The sequence below is a fragment of the Gekko japonicus genome, unplaced genomic scaffold, assembly GCF_001447785.1.
Source record: "Gekko japonicus isolate JY-2015 unplaced genomic scaffold, Gekko_japonicus_V1.1 scaffold2470, whole genome shotgun sequence".
Lineage (NCBI taxonomy): Eukaryota > Metazoa > Chordata > Lepidosauria > Squamata > Gekkonidae > Gekko > Gekko japonicus.
The window spans coordinates 159,380-181,097 of NW_015164269.1; the positions used below are offsets into that span (position 1 = coordinate 159,380).

At 49.1% G+C, this 21,718-nt stretch overlaps 1 protein-coding gene across 1 annotated transcript in view; it reads right to left on the reverse strand.

Annotated features, from left to right (window-relative positions):
* Positions 1–2,596: 2,596 nt before the first annotated feature.
* LOC107108312 (beta-xylosidase/alpha-L-arabinofuranosidase 2-like) overlaps positions 2,597–21,718 on the reverse strand; it is a 43,974-nt gene continuing 24,852 nt past the window's right edge. The window contains exons 6-15 of the mRNA XM_015408731.1: positions 21,090–21,181; positions 20,146–20,303; positions 19,160–19,263; positions 18,368–18,592; positions 15,618–15,703; positions 12,853–12,989; positions 7,651–7,740; positions 6,999–7,207; positions 5,337–5,543; positions 2,597–3,520 (exon numbers count right to left, since the gene is read on the reverse strand). Of these exons, the coding sequence (XP_015264217.1) occupies positions 3,233–3,520; positions 5,337–5,543; positions 6,999–7,207; positions 7,651–7,740; positions 12,853–12,989; positions 15,618–15,703; positions 18,368–18,592; positions 19,160–19,263; positions 20,146–20,303; positions 21,090–21,181 (1,596 nt within the window). The 3' untranslated portion in view covers positions 2,597–3,232. The remainder of the gene's footprint in view (positions 3,521–5,336; positions 5,544–6,998; positions 7,208–7,650; positions 7,741–12,852; positions 12,990–15,617; positions 15,704–18,367; positions 18,593–19,159; positions 19,264–20,145; positions 20,304–21,089; positions 21,182–21,718) is intronic.

Sequence of the window (21,718 nt, forward strand, 5' to 3'; positions counted from 1 at the left end):
AAGGCGGTAGCTCTGAGATTCTCCAAGATGCTGGGAGCACGGACTTTTCAGCAGGGACTTTGGAGGCTTGGGAAGGCAGGGCAGTCCTGATTCCTTTGGGAAGTATCCTGAGAATCCTTGCAAAAAACATGCACAAACATTCTGCCCTGACCTGGATAACCCAGGCAAGACCGACCTCATGAGATCTCGGAAGCTAAGCAGGGCCAACCCTGGCAAGTACTTGGAAGGGAGACTTCCAAGGAATACCAGGGCCGGGCCACAAGGGCAAGCAATATTAAGCCACCTCTCTGAAATGTCCAAGCCCAACTAGAGGTTGCCAGAAGTCAACCATGACTTCCAGGCACACACACACAAGTACACACAAAAAAGCATATTCTGTCGCACTGACAGACCCATTTGGCTGTCATGTTCTCCTGCTCCCCTCTCTCGGGATCTTCTGTCCATAAGGAAACACAGCCTTTATTTTGTTATCATTACGTTTGGGGGAACTCCAGCCCCATTTCTCTTGATGTGGGGAACCCAAAAACAGTGCTCCCTCTAAGCTGAGTTAGTGTGAGCTGGCTCACAGGTTTTTTTTAGCCTCCAGCTCACATATTTTTGTCTTAGCTCAGGAAGGGTGGCTCCAGAACTAATTAATGCAGTAGCCAAATTGCAACTTTAATGCCGGTAGCGCACAAATCTTTGCTCACAAGACTCTACGGCTTAGAGGGAGCATTGCCTGAAAAGAACCTCCAGTCTATTCAGAATACTTCTTGGTCATGCTTACGCCTACAGGCCTGGAGACGAAGGTATTGTTTCCCCTGACCTCATTTTACCAGCTTTAACTGGAAGGACCAGCTGATCACTAGCACGGTGTAGTGGCCAGAGTGTCAGACGAGGATCTGGGAGACTCAGGTTCCACCCCCCTCCCCTGCCATGGTAGCTTGCTGGGTGACCTTGGGCCAGTTGCACACTCTCAGCCTAACCTACCTCACTGGGGATCACTGGGATGAAAGCTCTCACCCACAGCTACGTGTGGTGGCCAGGGATCGACAGAGAGATCAAGGCCTGGGTCAAGCACTGCCAGGCCTGCCAGGAGACCCAGCCAGGAAACCACCACCCCCCAGCTCCCATACAGCAGTGGGAGTTCACCCACACCCCATGGTCCCGGGTGCACCTGGACTTTGCTGGCCCCTTCCAGGGTCAGATATTCTTCATATTGGTGGACTCCTACACCAAATGGCTGGAGGTTGTTCCAGTCGCCTCCACCTCCTCTCGGGCAGCCATCCAGGCCCTCACCCGGATTTTCTGCATGCACAGCCTGCCTGACATGGTCGTTACAGACAATGGGACTGCTTTTACGTTGGGAGTGTTTCAGGAATTCTTGGGCCGCTACCTGATCTGCCACATCTGGTCTGCACTGTTCCACCCGGCCACCAATGGACAAGTGGAAAGAATGGTGCAGACCACCAAGAACTCCCTCAGGCGGCTCATCCAGGGCGACTGGGAGCACTGCTTGGCAACTTTCCTTTTAGGTCACCGGGCAACTCCAAGCTCCACCACCAGCTGCAGCCCAGTGGAGTTCTTTATGGCCTGGTGCCTCACAACCCGGTTAGACCGGCTGCACCTGGATCGAGCACCAGAGAACCGCCCATTTTCGGAGGTTCAAGAAGCACCCAGAGGGTTCTTCCCAGGCAGCACCATCTATGCTCGGAACTACTCCAGTGGCCCTGTGTGGGTTCCTGCAAGGGTCATCAGGGTCACCGGTTCAGTGTTGTACAAGGACTCCACGAATGACGGACAGATCCTGCGCAGGCACATTGACCAGCTTCTCCGCTGTCTCCTGCTGGAGGTAGCCAAGCCAGCACCAGCCGCTGCGGAAGCCAGCCACCCGGAGCCGCTACCGCCGCCGCACAGCTTGGAGTGTGATGCACCGTGTGCCAGAGTCCATCCCAACCACACGGAGTTGCCCACACCCATACAGACTATTCCGGAGCCCCCGGACTCTGTTCCTGCATTGCCACTTTTCCCCAGTGCCACTGCAGCGACTCCAGACACGGCTCCTGTGACTTCACCACCAACAACCGAGCCTAGACTCTCTCACCAGGAAAGGTGTAAGCCAGCGTACCTTGAGGACTATGGGTATTAAGGTGCTTTGGAACTTAGGGGGGGAGGGGTGTTATGTATTGGGACTGGAACATTACAGGAGTGTTTCTACCAGAGACTGGCTGAGCTTGGAGCTCTAGAACAATAGCCCACCAGGACTCTGGAGGTGGCCAATGAGGAATTAATGGTTCTGACAATGGCCTATCGTTGGTAGTTGTTTGGGGAAGTGGGTGGAGTTGCATGCTATTTAAACAGGGCAGTTGCCCTGGCTTTTCGCTTTTTGCTCTTGCTGAATCACTAATAAAGGAGAGCTGATCACCAGGCTTGGGGTCAGACCATCCACGGAACCCAGTATTTAACACTTTTCATTCCCTGGGTTGAAATTACCTGGATTCCCTCTCCCCTGGAAGGAGGGCTGTGGAAGCAGAGCAGAAAGTGTGTGTGTGGGGGGGTCAGATGTGCTCTAATTCACAGCCATTTAGGAGAGCAGACAAACGTAGACTTCGTTGGAAACGGTTATCAGTTTTATTGCAATTCCTCTGCCGTGGCTTTCCACAAAGCATCCTGGGAACAAGAGCCTGGCAAGACTGCTACACATCTGTGTTAAGAGATCTTGAACCCCCCACCCCCTTCCACCCAGCAATGCCACATGAGCAAATGAATTTTGGCTCTGTATGTCCAGGTACAAGCAATACCACCACCCTCTTTCAAGAACCCTCTTCTCATAACCATGTGAGCCTTTTAGTTCAAATTCAGTTTTATTAAAAGTAACCAAAGGCACAAGAAGCAAAAGAACCCTTCCCAAAAACCCAGGGTGTGAATATTTCTTTTTCTTTTTTTAAAAAATAGGCTTTCATTCTTCTTGACCCTTCTTGCCCACGTCAGCTGCCAGGATCCCAATTCAATGTCTTCTGGAACCCACCATGACCCAAACAGCCAACTTCCACGCCGCTCACCTGGCAAAAAAGCAAGCCAGGACAACCAAGTCCTGAAATTTGTAATGTTTCACAGTATATCTGCTTCTTCCCATGCCAAGATATTTCTATGTTTTTTGCCTTATCTGAAAACTTGTTTTGGACGTAATTGTTGGCCAGATGAGCTACCCAACAGAGTGCTCCTCCTCCTCCTCCTCTTCAGTCCCCAGTTCCTAGCACTGGCTGGTTCCCTGAGCGCTCCCAGCTACAGTAAAATCAGCTTGCAGGATGTTAGAAGGGACACGGGTTTCCTGGGAGGGCTGCTGCCCACCGGCAAACAGAGTGAAGCTGCCAGGCTCCAGCAGCCACTGCCCTAACCACACCGCTCTCTGCTGGTAGGTTAACTGGAAGGGCACCTTCACCGCATGTCCCATTGGCACGGCCACCCGACGGAAACCAACCAGCTGCCAGCGTGGCACTGGAACGGATGCATTTCCCCAGCGAAGGTAGAGCTGCACCACCTGGAGAAAGAGAAGGAGCTGTTAAGAGGAGAAGAGACCAAAACTCATCTTCCTGCCAGTCTCCATCTGGTGACCATGGCATTATTTGGAAATCATGCCCCCTTTCTACCGGATATCAAGAATACCAAAGCTGCCACGGGCATCACCTTCTCTAAACCCTTGCAACCAGCTCCAGAACAGTCACACACGCCTTTTCTGGGTTGACCTTTTTCCTGCAACCCCCTTTCTGGCCTGGATCAGATGGATTTTTTATTGGGGAGGGGGGCAGGATTCTGCCTTGAGATACATAAGGGGGACCCAAGGACTTCCATTTCCTTTTCAGACACAGGCTATTGTCTCCAGCTCCCTCCGCCCTCGACTGGTTCTGTTCCTCACTGCAACCATTTCTTGCATCGTGTAGTATGAATCATAGAACTGGAAGGGACCTCCAGGGTCATCTAGTCCAACCCCAAGCACAATGCAGAAAATTCACCAATACCTCCCCCTCCACATCTGTAGTGACCCCTGTTCTATGCCCAGAAGATGACAAAAAAAAAAAAAAACCCTCCAGGATCTCCAGCCAAACCAGCCTCGAGAAACATTGCACACAGACCTTGCATCCTGACCCCAAAGTGGTGATCAGCATTTCCCTGGGGGTGTAAGAAAGGGCCACAAGAACTAAGCACTGAGGCAACCCTTCCTGCCTTCCCTCTCATGATCTGCCTAAGTTCACACAATCAGCATTGCTGTCAGATGGCCATCTAGGCTCTGTTTGAAAACCGCCAAAGAAGTAGACCCCATCACCTCCCGAGGAAGCCTGTTCCACTGAGTAACCGCTCTAACCATCAGGAAGTTCTTCCTAATGTTTAGCTGAAAACTCTTCTGATTTAATTTCAACCTTTTGGTTCTGGTCCAATCTTCTGGGGCAACAGAAAACAACTCTGCACCATCCTCTATACGACAGCCCTTCAAGTACTTCAAGATGGTTATCATATCACCTCTCAGTTGTCTCCTCTCCAGGTTATACCTATCCAGCTCCTTCAACCTTTCCTCATCTAGATAGGACTTGGTCTCCAGACCCCCTCACTATCTTCGTTGCCCTCCTCTGGACATGTTTCCAGCTTGTCTATAGGTAAAGGTAAAGATTTCCCTTGCTTGAAAGACAGTCGAATCTGACTCTAGGGTTGCGGTGCTCATCTCCGTTTCCAAACCGAAGAGCCAGCGCTGTCCGAAGACATTTCCGTGGTCATGTGGCTGGCATGTCTAGACGCCGAGGCGCACGGAACACTGTTCCCTTCCCTCCGAAACGGTCCCTATTTATCTACTTGCAATGTCTTGCTTTCAAACTGCTAGGTTGGCAGGAGCTGGGACTGGAGACGGGAGCTCACTCTGTCACGTGGCATTAGGGTCTCGAACTGCTGAACTACCGACCTTCCGGTCTGCAGTTCAGCATCTTAACCTTCTTAAATCGTGGTGCCCAAAACTGAACACAATACTCTAGGTGAGGTCTAACCAGAGCAGAGTAAAGCAGTACCATCACTTCACGTGATCTGGACACACACTTCTGTTGATACAGCCCAAAATCGCATTAGTAGCTAAGAGTGTTGGACTAGGATCTGGGAGACCCAGGTTCAAATCCCCACTTTGCCATGGAAGCTCAGTGGGTGTCCTTGGGCCAGTCACACACTCTCAGCCTAGCCTACCCCACAGGATAAAACAATGTCACAAGCCATTCTGGGTCCCCACTGCAGGGAGAAAAGCAGGGTATAAATATCTAGATGAATAAACCCTACCAATCCTGCTGTAGGTATGAATGTAAGCCACATCTGATGCTCACCTCATCGCCATCTCTGGTGCCAGTGTTCTCCACTATCACAGAGACGCTGAGGTTGCCGCAAATGGGCACAACACTGGTGCTTGTGACCAGATCGCTGTAGTGGAAGGTGGTAAACGAGAGCCCATAGCCAAAGGGGTACAGCGGAGCTTCGTCCCCATAGTACCGATACGTCCGGCCAGCCATTGTGTAGTTTTCCATCGGGGGCACCTGCAGGTGGGCATGCAGAAGTGAATGGAAGAAATAGAGGAGGAGCCCAGGCAGGCAGGCAGGATGAAGAGGGGCATGATGAAAAGTGTGCAAGTTCCAGACAATAGCCAAGCCAAACCTTAGGGCCAAACAAGACAATACAGTGATTCTGGGGATGCCCCACTGTGGAACTCCCTTTGACAGCACTGTGGAAGAGCAATCCCGGTTAGGTTCAACACAGGATGGGGACAGGAGGGGCCACTGCACCCTCCATCATTTCCCCTATCCCAAATGGATCCGGGGTATTATAGGCCCATACACTCCCCCCCCAGTGTTCCCTCTAAGCTGAGTTAGTGTGAGCCAGCTCACAGTTTTTTAGCCTCCAGCTCACAATTTTTTGTCTTAGCTCAGGAAGGATGGCTCCAGGGCAAACTAATTTATGCAGCAGCTAAATCACCTGCTCACAACTTTAATGCCAGGAGCTCACAAAGTAGAATTTTTGCTCACAAGACTCCGCAGCTTAGAGGGAACATTGCTCCCCCCCCAGTGTTATCACTCCCACAAAATGGCAGGACTTCATCAGGGCCACTGTATCATGTAGTCCAGCCCTTGGCTCCTTTGCAAGGCCCCACAGATGGCCTTGTGTTTGGAGCTGACCACTCTTCCCCTCACCTCCCCCCTCAAGAGGCCAAAGTGGTTTGTCTCTGCCTTCCTTAACGAAAGTGCTGTGCAAGAACACAAGCTCAGGAAAGGGCTCCCTCTCCTGGCTCTCTGTTGAGCAATGAATTTTTAACAGTGGTCTTATTTTGAATGAAGCTAGGGCTGAAGGGCAAGCATGATTGCTTCCATCTCATGGGTGGGATCTCAACTCAGTGGTAGAGCATCTGCTTTGCGTGCCGGAGGTCCCAGCTTCAATCCCTGGCATCTTCCACACTAAAAGGTTTAAGGAAGTGGGTGATATGAAAAACCTCTGCCTGAGACCCTTCAGAGCTGCTGCCAATCAGAGCAGGAAATACTGAACAGACCACTGGTCTGACTCTGTGCAAGGCAGCTAGGAAGGGGCTATGGCTCAGTGGCAAAGCATCTGATTAGCATGCAGAAGGTCCCAGATTCAATCCCCAGCATTTCCATTTAAAAGGATCAGATGGTAGGTTGATGCAAAAGACCTCTGCCAGAGACCCTGGAGAGGACCAACCAGTCAGAGTAGACAAGACTGACCTTGATAGACCAAGAGCCAGACCCAACAGAAAACAGCTTCTTGTGTATGTGCATGTATGGACACGCAGGGGACCAAGTTACCAGGTGGAGCCAAAGAGCTTTTTAACCTGTTCCTGTTTGTGACCCGTCACTAGAAACAGAGCCCTGTAAAATTCTTTCCTTATTAAAGCACTTCAGCTGCTCAACTCTGAAGGCTAATTTATACATGCAGAAAGATCACACAGCAAACCTTTTCCTGGCCTGGCATCTCAGCCTTACCTGGTGCATACCTGCCGGCCATGTGGCGGGGAGTCTGCCAGCCGGGCTGGAGCCTTCTGCTCCTACCAGCACCTTGGCAATAGCCAGGCCAGTAGCCTGTGCAGGAAAGGAACAGGCCAAGATGGCTCCCACACCATCGTGGGACTTGGCCCAGCTGATATCAATCGGGCATGCATTGAAAAGGAGCAGAATAACTGGACGTCCATCAGCTGGAACGGAAAGAACAGGAGGTCTTTGATAAATAGGCCAGTGTGTACAAATGTTCCAGAAGTTTCATTAGTTTGCTTATAAACCCAACATCTTCCCCCCCCCCCCCCCCCATTGTCATGGGACACTAGCATGGCAGCCAAAGCAGCACAGAGTTAAGAAGTTCTGGACTTGGTACTGTATCTGGGACAGCAAGATGGGATAGAGAGTACACCTGAGTGTACCCTCTGGATACATGAGCTCTGGCTTGGCTTTATTGTGTTTGAGCTACCTTGGAACAGTGTGGCTGTGTTACTTCTTACTGGAGCCCTTCTGAAAGCCACATCCCTTGGTCAACACTAGAACTCAGGGGGCCCAGAGCAACCAAGTGTCCTTGCCACCTGGTCCTTCCTTCCCCACTGCTGCCTTCAGCTTTGACACTGCTGTTCACAAGAGCTGCCCTCACCTAAGGCCACGGTATCTTGCAGAAGCTGTAGCTGATGCCCAGGCAGGGCCAAGTCCTTCCGGTCATTGGCTTCCATCTCCAGATCAATCCCTAAGCAGAAGGAAGCACAGTGTCAAACAGAAGCCCTTCCATAGCCTCCCTCCTTCTCTTTGGACAGCCTCCCTTTGCAAACTGAAGAAGAACCTAATGGGAGTATCCTGGAAGGATGGAAAAGTGTCCACCAGTCTCACCAAGACAATGTAAACAAGGAAATGGTTCGAGTGGTAGGCAGTTCTAGCACCTCTCACAGGGCTGCAGTGAGTTCACAGACCCTGTGAACAAGTAGTTGTTGTATGCACAAATGTCACAAGGTGGGAAATCTCTAAATTCTCCCTTGCTCACACTCCCCTGGAAAGACCCCCTCATCCATCTTGTTCTCCAAACTATTTTGAGATGAACAAAACTAGGTTAGCCAGATTTCATTCTAAGTCCTTGAGTACTCAACCCCTTTCTTTAAACCCATGGCTGGAACCTGGATATCCACTCATAGTCAGACGTCAAGAAACCCTGAGTCTGTTCATGTATGATTCTGGCTACCGGCTGGTGGCTTTCCATCCTACCATCTATTCTTCTCTGAGCTGTGCCAAATTGCATTTTGCTTCCCAACTTTCAGACCAGGCTCTGTGGGCAGCAAAAACTCTGGGTAACTCTGGAGCAAACTAAGAACCATTAAAGACAGCCAGTGTGGTGTAGTGGTCAGAGTGTCAGACTAGGACAGTGATGGTGAACCTTTTAGAGACCAAGTGCCCAAACTGTGACCCAAAACCCACTTATTTATCGCAAAGTGCCAACACGGCAATTTAACCTGAATGCTGAGGTTTTACTTTTAAAAAAACAACTCATAAGATGATCCAAACAAAGTAAGGAAAGGCAATCCCAAATGCTTTCATTTACTTAAAATTATTTGTCAGAGAATTCGACACTTTAATGATGGTCTGGGCCTGGCTGGGGTGATGGCACGCGTGCCCACAGAGAGGGCTCTGAGTGCCACCTCTGGCACCCATGCCATAGGTTCGCCACCACTGGTATATATGGTGGAGCTCAGGAACCCTGTACGTCTCTGACCCCAAATGTGACGACCATGTCTGGAAAAGGATGTGGGGAAAGATGCCGGTAACCCCACCGGAGTGTGTTTGGCTCAGGAGGAGCTTAACTCCATCCCAGCAGAATACAGAGACCTCGCCCAGGTGTTTGAGGAGGAAGAGGCAGACAAACACACACACCCCACCGCAATGTGGACTGTGCCATCGAGATTCTGCCAGGGCATAAAATGCCTAAAGGGAAACTGTATTCCATGAGCCCTGCGGAGAAGGAGGAACTGCAGAAGTTCATTGACAAAAACCTAGCCCGTGGGTTCATCTGCCCCGCCTCCTCCCTGTTTGCGGCTCCAGTTCTCTTCCAGGAGGAGGAGGTTGGGGGGTTGAGGCTATGTATAGATTACCGGGGCCTGAACGTGGTGTCCACTACTAACATTTACTCTCTTCCACTGATTAAAGACCTTTTGGTGGAGGCAGCCAAGGGGAATTTTTTTTTTCTAAACTAGACTTGCGGGACGCTTACTTTTTTCGAGTGTGCATCCGGGAGGGGGATGAGCACAAGAGTGCATAACACCCCTTTGAGACAGTTCAAGTATTTAGTGATGCCCTTTGGGTTGCAGGGAGCCTCAGGGATCTTCATGAACCTGATCAATGAAGTATTACACAAGCACTTGTTTAATGGGGCTCTTGTGTATTTCGATGACATTCTTTTATACTCCCAAGACATGGACTCTCATGTAACATTGCCAAGCTATCCAAGTGTGAGTTCCATAAGAAAGAGGTAGTCTTCCTGGGCTACCACATTTCCCAGAGGGGGTTGGAAATGGACCTGCATAAGGTGGCTGCTGTGTTGGGGTGGGAAGCCCTCTGTACTAGAAGATAACTCCAATCATTCTTAGGCTTCACTAACTTCTACCGTCCCTTGCTGCCCAATTTTGCCCAAGTAAGTCTGCCCCTCACTGACTTGTTAAAGACTAAGGGGAAGGGGCAAGACAGTTCCTAACCAGGTGCATGCTTGGAGTGGACGGCTGAGTGCCAAAGCATTTTTGACAAATTAAAGGAACTGTTTACCTCTGAGCCAATTTTACACCATCCCGAGGAGAATAAAAAAATTGTGGTCCAGGCAGATGCATCCAACGTTGCCATGGAGGGGCAATTTTACAAGAGGGGGAAGATGGAAAGTTACATCCACTAGCCTACATTTCAAAGAAATTCAATGCTACCAAATGAAACTGGGCGGTGTGGGACAAGGAAGCTGCGGCTATTAAATTGGCCCTGATCACTTGGCGGCATTGGTTGGAGGGGGCAAGGGTGCCTTTCGAAGTTTGGACTGATAATAAGAACCTAGAACCTTTATTCACCCCCTGAAACCTAAATGGCAAACAGCTCAGATGGGCAGAGTTTTTCTCTACGTTTCGTTTCACCCTCCAGCACTTCCTGGGAAGGACTAACTCCGTGGCTGACGCCTTATCGCGCCTCCCCCAACATGCCAGTCAGAGGGAGGAGGTGGTGGATTCCATTTTCACTGGAAGCGGCCACAGTGACACGCAGCCAGGCGAAAGCAGAGGCCAGGGAGGGGGGCGAGCCATGGATTTCCAAATTCAAAGCTGCTTTCACAGACTCTGATAGGGAACAGACCGCTAAAGATCCTTCCATCCAGCTAGGTCCGAATGGCTGTTGGTACAGTTGGGGCAGACTGTGCCGAATGCCCTCCATGGAGAAGTTCTACACTTTGGACATGAATCTCGCCTAGCTGGTCATTTTGGATATCTAAAAACCCTTCATCTGCTCCAACGGCAGTTTTGGTGGCCTCACATGAGAAAGGACATCTCTCAATATGTGGGCTAGTGCCAGACTTGCTTGATGAGTAAACGAAGGCTGGGTTGAACTTGAGTTGCCTAAATCACTCAAAGATGTACATCCTATTTTTCATTTCAGTCTGTTAAAGAGGGACCCAGGTCCAAACAAGTGGAGACCTTGACCTCCAGCCCCTCCTCCTCTGTTGCGGAATGGTGAGCCACACCATGAGGTGGACCAAATTTTGGACTCAAAGCTTATACGTGGCAGTTTATACTATCTTATCCGATGGAAGGACTTTAACCCCTCTCATAATGAATGGGTGAAAGCCTGTCATGTAAACACTCCTAAACTTCTATGTGGTTTTCACAAAATGTACTCCAATAAACCTGGTGGGGGAGATCTTGAGGGGGGCAGTATGTCAGCTAGGCCTCTAGCTGCCTTGGAGTGTGTGTGTGGGCCTCTGGACCCGTTAGCTTTGGCAGGCTTCTACCTGTTCTGTGATTGGCGCCAGGCCATCAGGGGACTCTCTTGAATTATATATATCTATTTGTTTTGCACGCTTATTGCCAGCACTGATACGAGATGTGGAAAGACAACCTGCATACTTCAACGTTTCAATAAACTTTACTTCTTTGCAAGAAAGTTGTTGGGAACTGATTGCTGCAGAAGTCTGACAGAGACCCTGCTCTTTTCTTTCTTTTTTTTAGAGACCCTGCTCTTAAAAGTCACTTGTCCAAATCTCTCTCTCAACTGTGGCATCAGCTCCCAGGCCATCCATCCAGCCAGGGCAGGGACGTCCTTGCTGTAGGGATCTCCTCCACTTTGGGAGCACCTGAACATACAGCCAGCTCCTTCCCCACAGACAGGGGCCACTAGCCAAAGACCAAGGAACCCCTGGTCCTGGAAGAAACAGTGCAAGACTAACAGATTTGCCTGAAGAAGTCTGTCAAATGTGTAGGAAATTTTAACTGAGCAATAAAATATATTTTTACTTTACTTGCACCACTGGCCTTGGCCTTATTTTTATACAGTTTGGTGTAGCGTTTAAGTGCACGGACTCTAATCTGGGAGAACCGGGTTTGTTTCCCCACTCCTCCACTTGCACCTGGCTGGATGGCCTTGGGCAAGCCATAATTCTGGCACAGCTGTTCTTGAAAAAGAGCAGTTTCTGTCAGAGCTCTCTCAGCCCCACCTACCTCACAGGGCGTCTGTTGTGGGGAGGGGAAGGGAAAGGAGTTTGTAAGCCGCTCTGAGACTCCTTTGGGTAGTGAAGGGCGGGGTATAAATCCAATCTCCTCCTCCTCTTCTTCTTCTCTTAGTGACTAATGCAGCCCTTTTATTTTCACCTGGACAAATATGCACTTAGGAATAACGTCAAGAATCTCCTGGAAAGCACCACGATACCCTATTTAGGCTTCACAGTAAAGATGGGAGGGGCTGTGGCTCACTGGCAGAGCGTCTGCTTGGCATGCAGAAGGTCCCAGGTTCAATCCCCAGCATCTCCAGTTAAAAGGATCAGGTAGGAGGTGATGTGAAAGACCTCTGGAGGGTTGCTGCCAGTCTGAGTAGACAATACTGACTTTGATGGGCCATACGTTGCCATAGAGTCCATCAGTATCAGGTAGTTCATGTGTATATGAATACACTGTCTCCACAAGTCAAGATGACTAAAAACAATCATAGTTTCAGTTGGGTAGTCGTGTTGGTCTGCAAGTAGAAGAGGTAGATTCCAGTCTAGTAGACCATCAAGGTTTTCGGGTATAAGCTTTCAATAGCCAAAGCTCCCTTGGATCTATGATGAAGGGAGCTTTGCCTCTTGAAAGTTTATGCCTTGAAAATCTTGATGCTGTCTAAGGTGCAACTGAACTAAAAACACGACTGTTCCCCACTGCGTGCATGTGTATAGATGGGTGCATTCATATGAATAAGCACATATTAAAAAGTTTGAAGAATTTCGCTCACTGGTGACATGTCTCTTTTTTAAAAAAACAACACAAGTGACCCTATAGCTCTGGAGTACGGTCACTGCAGCAAGAGAACAGCTTCCTTATGCTATTCTGCTTGAAATGAAGAGTTACACCTTGAACTTATAAAGATGCTGTCACTTCATCAAGGTCACCTACTCTGATTGGCAGTGGCCCTCTGAAGTCTCCGGCAGAGGTCTGCAGCACCTATCACGTGACCTGTTTAACTGGAGACAGTGGGGATTGAACCTGGGGCCTTTGGCATGCAAAGCAAATGCTCTAGCTGTGGCTCTCCTCCACTTTGAGGAATGACCATGAGATTATTCTAACAGACATGCAGGAAGGAAACTGGGACTGCTCACCTGTGCCTAAGCACACCACCACAATGTCCGCTCCCTCAACTGCGGACTTCACCTCGGCAACAGAGTAGTGGTCGCATTTGGGGAAGGCACATCCAGCAGCAAAGTTGACATGAGCTGAGATCATTGCCAGACCTCTCCTGTAACAGACAAGGATGAGAAACAGCTCTCAGGGAGCAATCCTAAACTGATTTGCTCAGCATTAAGTCCCATTTTATTCAATGGAGAAAGTGTCCATTGGATCGCAGCCTCACTTTAAGGGTGAAAGTCAGGATGGTGTCAGCTTCCTAGAGGAAGTTGACAGATTGGTCTCAACTGTATGTCCGACCACATGCAACCTTGATCGATGCCCCTCCTGGCTAATTAAAACTGGCCGCGAGGGGTTACGAGGCACCCTTAGGGACGTTATCAACAGGTCCCTCTTGGAGGGCCTTTTCCCAGGGGCTCTCAAGGAAGCGATGGTCCGCCCTCTCCTAAAAAAACCATCCATGGACCCAGTCGAATTGGCCAACTATCGGCCGGTCTCCAATCTGCCCTATCTGGGCAAATTAGTAGAGAGGGTGGTGGCGATACAGTTGCAGAGCTGTCTAGATGACACTTCCACGCTGGATCCCTTCCAGTCCGGCTTCCGCCCTGGTCATGGGACAGAGACAGCACTGGTCGCCCTCACGGATGACCTCCGGAGGCATCTGGATCGGGGCGGGACGGCGGTGTTGCTGGTGTTAGATCTGTCGGTCGACCATCAGCTCCTCGCCCACGCGGGGATTTGGGGGCTGGCCTTGCAATGGCTTGTCTCCTTTCTCCAAGGTCAGGGACAAAGGGTGGTGCTTGGGGAGGAGATGTCCCGAAGGTACCCACTAGTTTGTGGAGTGCCCCAAGGGGCAGTGCTCTCCCCAATGCTATTTAACATCTACATGCGCCCCCTTGCCCAGATTGCACGGAGGTATGGGCTTGGGTGTCACCAATATGCGGATGACATCCAGCTCTATCTGTGGTTGGGTGGTCGGTCTGGCTCTACCCCGGGAGATCTGGACCAGGCGTTGCAGGACGTGGTGGGATGGCTTAGGCTGAGTTGTCTGAAACTGACGGAGACAGGAGGTCCTTTGCCTGAATCGGAGTGGCTTGGGGTTAGGGGCCCCTCTTCCGGCCTTTGGTGCGGCGCCATTGGTGCCAGCACCAAGGGTCAGGAGTTTGGGTGTGCTCCTGGATGCCTCATTGACAATGGAGGCCCAGGTAGCGGCCACTGCCAAGGCAGCGTTTTACCACCTTCGGCTGATTAGGCAGTTGGTCCCCTTCCTGGATCGCAATGATCTGGTTTCAGTGATCCATGCTATGGTCACCTCGAGGTTAGACTACTGTAATGCTCTCTACATGGGGCTGCCCTTGGGGCAACTTCGGAAGCTGCAGCTGGTGCAAAATGCAGCAGCCAGATTGTTGATGGGTCTCCCCAGGTGGGAGCACATCCAGCCTGTGCTGAAGTCATTGCACTGGCTTCCAATAGCGTTCCGGATTAGCTTCAAGGTGCTGTTTTTGACCTTTAAAGCCCTAAATGGTCAGGGGCCTGCCTACCTGAGGGACTGCCTTTCCCCGTACATTCCTCCAAGAGCACTGCAGTCTGGATCACAACACCGCCTGCCCCCCTCCCCCAGGCCTAGAGAAGCCAGGTTGATGGTAACCAGGACCAGGGCGTTCTCCCTGGTGGCGCCAAAGCTGTGGAACAAGCTCCCTAGTGAAATTAGAGCGCTACGGGACCTCCAGCATTTCTGTAGAGCGGTGAAAACTGAGCTGTTTCACCAAGTGTTTAAATAAGAACTGACTGTACCGGCTGGGTCACACTAGCACTTTACCATAGGACGCTGCCGTATTTATTTAGTTTTACTGTATTTACTGTATTTTATACCTGTAAGTGCTGGTTTTATATTGTATGTTGTTTTAAATTTTTGTAAGCCGCCCTGACCCGCTTACACATGAAAGGGACCAGTAAGTTGAATGTATCCACCAGCCATGGACAGTTGCTTGTCCAATGTTGGACAAGCCCCACACAATATTAGCTGCAAATAGCACATCTGTGTATTTATGGAGCCTTGGCCCCAGAAGATCTTCCATATTATATTCTGTTCTGCTCTTTGTCCATGCAATCCAGAAATAAATTTCTCACCGAGATTTTAAAAGGTATACATTCTTCTTCTGCACTGGAGAAACTTACTCTCTGATTCAGACCAGTATGTTTCTTATCGAGTGGCACCAATTTGTCTTGGCAGCCAAGAAAATACAGGCTAGAGCTGTGTGTAAAAGTTGAAATACTTTATTTGTACACAGGGAAGAGGTGCTTATGTGTTTTTTAAATAAGTTTTTACATGCTTGTACCTTTATACTGTTATTGTTTTTTCTGTCTATGTTTCCTTTTGTGCATCCCAACTGTAATGGCCTTTGGCCCCATACAATAAATGCTACCTACCTACCTACTAGATGCACATACGGACACTATACTTTTGCAAAGGTCCCACTTATGCTACCTTGCAAGCCAATCCAGTGGACATGTTTAAAGAGCAGCAGGCAGGGCACTTGGTGGTCTCTTCAGCTCACAGCCTTCCAGCTCAGATCTTTTACTAGCTGCTCCAGAGGCTGGGTGCCCAGAAAAGCACTGTTCTGTATGCCCAAGCCAAGCCAGAGTGAGTGGTGCTTGGACCAAAAAGAGATACCTCAGCTGCACTAAGGTTGGCTCAACATACAGTTTCCGAGGCTGAAGAGTTCTTTATTGGTCTTACCTTGGGGTATAAATGTACTGGGGTTCTGGGACCGGAGCATAGTCCCCAAAGAGAATCATTTGGTTGTCTGCAAAAGGCCCAACCACCTGCCAAGAAGAAATTAGGGATCACAGTAGGATTAAAACTCCCATACGCAGAAGATGAATGGGACAGTTGGCACAGAGAACTGAGGCCTGGGGGAGAAGGGAGAAGGGAGAAGCCTCTCTCTATCATTTGTGGTCTGGTAACCTCAAGACTACAATGCAGACTACACAGAGCAGTATTTTTTAAGAATACAGCAATTTGTTTGCTGTAAAGTGCCTGTGGCCAGCAGTGCTCTTTCAATAGCACTTTTCTACACCTAATTTGAGGCATCTTGAGCCCTACGTGGATTGCAAACATTAAGAAGTGCATTGTCTGTCCTGTCTATGAAGGAAAAGTCAACAATGGAAGCTCGGAACAAAATCTGCTTAGCCCAGAAGGTAGGAAGCACTTTCCCACTGAGACCTGCCTTCTACCATGATTACTAACTCCAAAGGAAATTTACTGACTTAGACAAAAACAGTGAGAGATTCCAGCTCTCCCACTGGCTGTGCTGTGTGCTCCATCAGCCACTGGCCAGTCAACCGCCACTCAAAGAGTAACTTGCATGCCATTGGCTGGGGGCTGGGTCCGCTCCTCTCTCGTACCCACTGCCAGCCTGGACACTCTTCCCTGAAAGAATAAACTGCCAAAACGGCTGTCATTCCTGACAAAGACGATTCTACTTCTGCTTGGCTCCTCTGCTGTAGGCTGGGTACTGAGGTGGGCCACCGGCTCTCAAACCATTCTCTTCTCCTACTGCTGTGGGGCTAACTTTCCCCTCAGTGGCTGTTGCTAAGCAACCAAGCTAGGTTCTGTCAGTAAAAAGGCAAAGGCAGGAGGCCCTTTCCAGGCCTACTTTGGCCTTTGTGGGGAACTCATTTGGGCAAGTCCTGACTAGCGTTGCCAGTTGCAGGTTGGGAAATTCCTGGAGATTTTGTGGTGAAGTCTACGGAAACCAGAGTTTGGGGAGGGAAGCTGAATAGAATGCCATAGAGTCCACCCTCCAAAGCAGTTATTTTCTCCTGGAACACCAGCTGCCAATCCTCAGGTGAGGGCTGGAGATGACTCAGAATTAAAACTGCTCTCCAGATGGCAGAGATCAGATCCCCTGGAGAAAACGGCTGCTTTGCAGGGTAGATTCTGTGTCATTTTACCCTGATGAGGTTGCTTCCCTCCTGCTTGGGTCCCCAATGCGGAGAGACTGTACTTTTCCTAGGTAGAGGCTCCAGGTGTGTGTGGGGGAGATGGAAAGCTGAAGTCAGAGGTGCAGGTGATGGTTGGCTGGGAAGGAGATAGGGTTGCCAACTCCAGGTTGGGAAATTCCTGGAGATTTGAGGGGTGGAGCCTGGAGAGGGTAGTGTTTGAGGAGGGGTGGGTCCTCAGACAGGTACAATGCCATAGACTCCATCCTCCAAACCAGCTATTCCTCCTGGGGAGCCATTGTTGCCAATCTCCAGATGAGGGCTGGAGATCACTCAGAATCTGCTCTTCAGAAGAGAATCTGCTCTTCAGATGGCAGAGATCAGTTCCCCTGGAGAAAACGGTAAGCTCTGTGTCATTATACCCTGCTGAGGTCATTACAGTAAATTGATGCTAAGTGCCCAAGGCCAGGGCACTCACCCAGAGCCTCTTTCTAGAGTTCGTTGTATTTATTTCCACAACGAACCTTATTCCTAGTTCATTTATAAGGTTCAGTCAACAACAGCCAGTTCCTGGATTTATAAACCAGTACGGTTCACTTGTTAATGTGGTGGAACTGATAATAATGTTTCACTGGCTAAAGGTGCATTCATTAGTCTATTATACAATTGCTGGTGGGCTCCTTCAGACTCAAGAGTTTACCAACAGATAAACTAACTCATCTATTAGTCCAGCCAGCCAGTTAGTTTTCTCTGACAGCAACTCCACATGGTCTCCTTTAGTCCTGTTATCTGAAATCTTTGATGAAGGTGCCAGAGACTGAACAGAGACTTTCACCATACAAACCATGTCCACACCATTGACCTACAGGCACACTTTCTACTTGTCCTACCCCTGGGAGAAATGGTCACACTGTGGGTTAGAGCTGCCAACTCTGGCTTCGGAAATTCCTAGAGATTTGGCTACAGTGCCAGGGGAAGGGGCATTTGGGAGTGAATTCAGTAAGGATATGTTGCCATAGAGTCCATCTTTCAGATTTGCTGTTTCCTCCATGGAAAATTATCTTTGTAGTCTGGAAATCAGTTGTAATTCTGGGAGAACTCCAAACCCCGCTGAACTGAAGCATCTTCAACAGATGCCCTTTTGAGGCTTTCTCCAAGGAAAGCTGGCAACCAATGCTCCCTCTAATCTGTGGAGTCTTGTGAGCTAAAATTCTACTTTGTGAGCTGCTGGCATGAAAGTTGTGAGCGAGGAATTTGGCTGCTGCATCTATGAGTTTGCTCTGGAGCCATCCTTCCTGAGCTGAGACAAAAATGTGTGAGCCGGAGGCTAAAAAACTGAGCTAGCTCACACTAACTCAGCTTAGAGGGAACACTGTTGGCAACCCTACTGTGGTCCCAATGCCCTGGAGGAATGGTTCTCTACATATCCTGATCACCCTATAAAAATTTCAACTGCAGTGAATGCCCTAACAACACCGGAATCAAGGAGACACTATCAAGAATGAGGTACCCTTCCCGTTGTATCATCTTTTGCCAAATGCTTACCGCAAGCTTTTTTCCGAAGATTTCCTTGGCCTTAAGGGGCAGAGTCCCATGGTTGTTTTTTAGCAGTACAAAGGACTGGATGGCAGCATCAAGGGCCAGTTGACGGTGGGCTTCGGTCTGAATGTCTTTAAGACCCAGAGCATTGTATGGGTTCATAGTTGGCGGGTCAAACTCACCCAGACGCATCCGGGTGAGAAAGAGTGGGCGGATGCGGTCTTTGATCATCTGCAGAAAGGGCAAAACGAAGGAGCACAGTCAGCTCATGAAACCGCAATGTGATCAGCAAGGGGAACCAAGTTCTCACAACCAACTAGACTGTTAGGTGAAGTTTATGCCATCTGCATCAGAAGTCAACTGATTCCTCCTCACTCACTCCCCACAACATAATGGTCTTGTGGTTTTACTTCCTGTGTTTGGTATATTAACTGAAAACCAAAACAGATTCACACTTATCTGTATCTTGACTCCCTTCTTTGCAACACCTCTCCTGAAATATAAGGGTGCCACTGGAACGCAATCTTGCTACTCTTCTGCATCATAACCCAAATGCCACTCCAAAGAAAAATGGACTCTTCAAATGTTTATTTATTCACTGTGCTTTCTCAAACTATTTTATAGGCAAAGAAAGTAAGCGGTAGACTGAAACTAGATGAAAATCAGAAGTGAATGGAGCAATGGGGTGGGGGAGATATTTCAAAGCTAGAAGTTACAAAAAACCCAAACTGAAATTTACCGTATTCAGTGACCCAACTTTGCCTGTTCTTCCTTTCTCTGGGAAGAAGGACAGCTTACCTCCAAGGTTATGTTCCCCTTGGCAACAGCCTCAGGTATGTGAGTGAACACATTCCTCCGCATCCCATAGGATAGCTCCAGATTACATCCAGCATTCACAGAAACTGCATACAGGAGGAGTGAAAGTCATAAGCAGGTGAGATCCCAAATAAAATCTCTGAACTATTTACCTAGTACATTTTACACCGCCCTTCCTCCAAGGAGTTCAGAGTGGCACACATTCTCATTTTCCCAATTTTATCCTCAAGACAATCCTGTGAAGTAGGTTGAGCCAGTCTAAGCCCTCAGCCCCCTATGGTCACCCAACAAACTCCATAGCTGATGGCAAACTTGAACCCTGGTCTCCTGGATCCTAGTGTGACAACCTACTTACTACATTATCCTGGCTTGAACAACCTGTGAGCACTGGATTGGACAACACACACATTCACAATGACACTAGAGCCTACAAGGTAGCAAAGCTGTTCCTGGACCATACCATGCCAGTCTTAGTGGGAGATATTTGCATGGCTGAACATCTGCCTGTGGACAAGGTTTCCTACATGCACAAAACCAGTATATCGGGAATAGCTGGGCTGTATAGTTTCTAATTTACAAGTGATGACTCAGTGCCCTACACACACAATACCTTACAGCAACCCTTACAGCAAGCACCCCTGTGAGGGAGGCCAGTCATATTTATCCCCTGGCTACAAGGATGAGTACTGCATGGTTTGCATGATAAAACCCAGGTTTCACTCTCTCATTGGTGAAGTGAAATACTCCACAGTCCCTTAGCTATCCCATCCCACTTTCCCCACAATGAACATGTGAAGGAAGTTCCTGGAGATTGGGGAGGCAACTGATGGGGACACCTGACCAAAGGACTGGCCTGAAGGACACAAGAATGGGCCACAAGGAACTGAAACAGTGATGCGGATGGGTTAAGTGGACCTCCTGCCAGCAGGCCAAGAATAAACTTTTCTTCTCTGCCCTGCTCTACTCACCTATTGCAGTCTCTAGGAAGCTATGGGTGTAGAGATGTCCCACCATGATCAGCTCCACAGCTCCCTCATCGCTCACCACATAGCCATTGAAGCCCCATTCTTTGCGCAGGATGTCTGTCAAAAGCTTCTTGTTAGCACACGCTGGGATTCCATTAATCCTGGGCAGGAACAAGAGAGTCCATCAGTGGCCCTCGAAGTGTCTTGCAGCTGCCGCCGCCAGCATCTTTCAGTTCACTGCCCTAACCCCCAACAGCATCCAACACGTATATAGTGCCTATAAAAGTGTTCTGAGCCCTTTGTTAGGTTAGTAATTCTTTCAGTAACCACATGAGATGGACTAGCTGTTACACAGAGATAATTTTGTGCCCATAATTGATAGTATCTGAGTATCTGGCTACAAAAGAAAAGCTAGATTTGAGTCCAGTAGCATGTTACAGACCAACAAGATTTTGTGATATAATATAGCTTTTGATAGTCAAAGCTCCCTTCATCAAATATGTATTTAACAGAGGAAGATTTGACTCTCCAAAGCTTATATCCTGAAAATCTTGTTGTCTCTAAAGTGCTACTGGACTCCAATTTTGCTCTTCTACTGCAGACCAACATGACTACCCACCTGAAACTGGCTACAAAAGCAAAAGGGAAAACAATCCAGTCCAGGAGAATACAGAAGTCCAACTCTGAGTTTTAGTCATGCTGTAAGCTCATGGATGGGGCTAATTCCTAGTCCCAGAGAACCCAGGTGTCCAGGTTACCAGTCTCTAACCCACTGGACTAGACCCTCCACCCAAGAGAAACCAGGTCAGCAGATTCCTCACCTCGAACACAAGTAACCCTTCAATCCCTCCATACAGAAAAAAGAAGGGCCTGCAAACATGCTCTTGTCCACTAAACCCTTACACTTAACCCTCCCAAATTTATTGAGAGGATACAGAAACACACACCTGTTGTAGCTGCACATGAAGCTAAATGTTCCAGCATGTACGCAGGCCTCAAACTGGGGCAGAAAGGTCATACGCCAGTCACGTTCCGCCACCTGCCACAGAAGCACAGAAATCCATCTTTTCTGGCACACATGATAATACTATTGAAAAATCAGTTTCAGTCACCCCCACCCACCCACAAATGTTGCCAGCACATTCTGCTCATCTATAGATATGTCCCAGGCATGGCATCCCCTAGAAATATGCAAGACCGGTCACTACAAGATCACTTCTGGCTTCTAATTCTTTTTATGCTGATATATGGTTTCGAGAAAGGGAACTTTTACCTTTACTTTATGTGTGCATCAGCAAATGCATGATGCATTTGGCCACTGAGTGACAGAGTGTTGGACTAGATGGGTCACTGGCCTGATCCAACATTGGCTTCTCTTATGCTCTTATGAAAAATCTGAAATGTTCTTCCCAGCCCCAGTGTAAGACACCCTTTCAGAACGGGGTGGGGGAGGAGGGGGAGGAGGAGAAGGAGAAGAAGAAGAGGAGGAGATTGGATTTATACCCCGCCCTTCACTCGGAGGCTCAGAGCGGCTTACAAACTCATTTCCCTTCCCCTCCCCACAACAGACAGACTG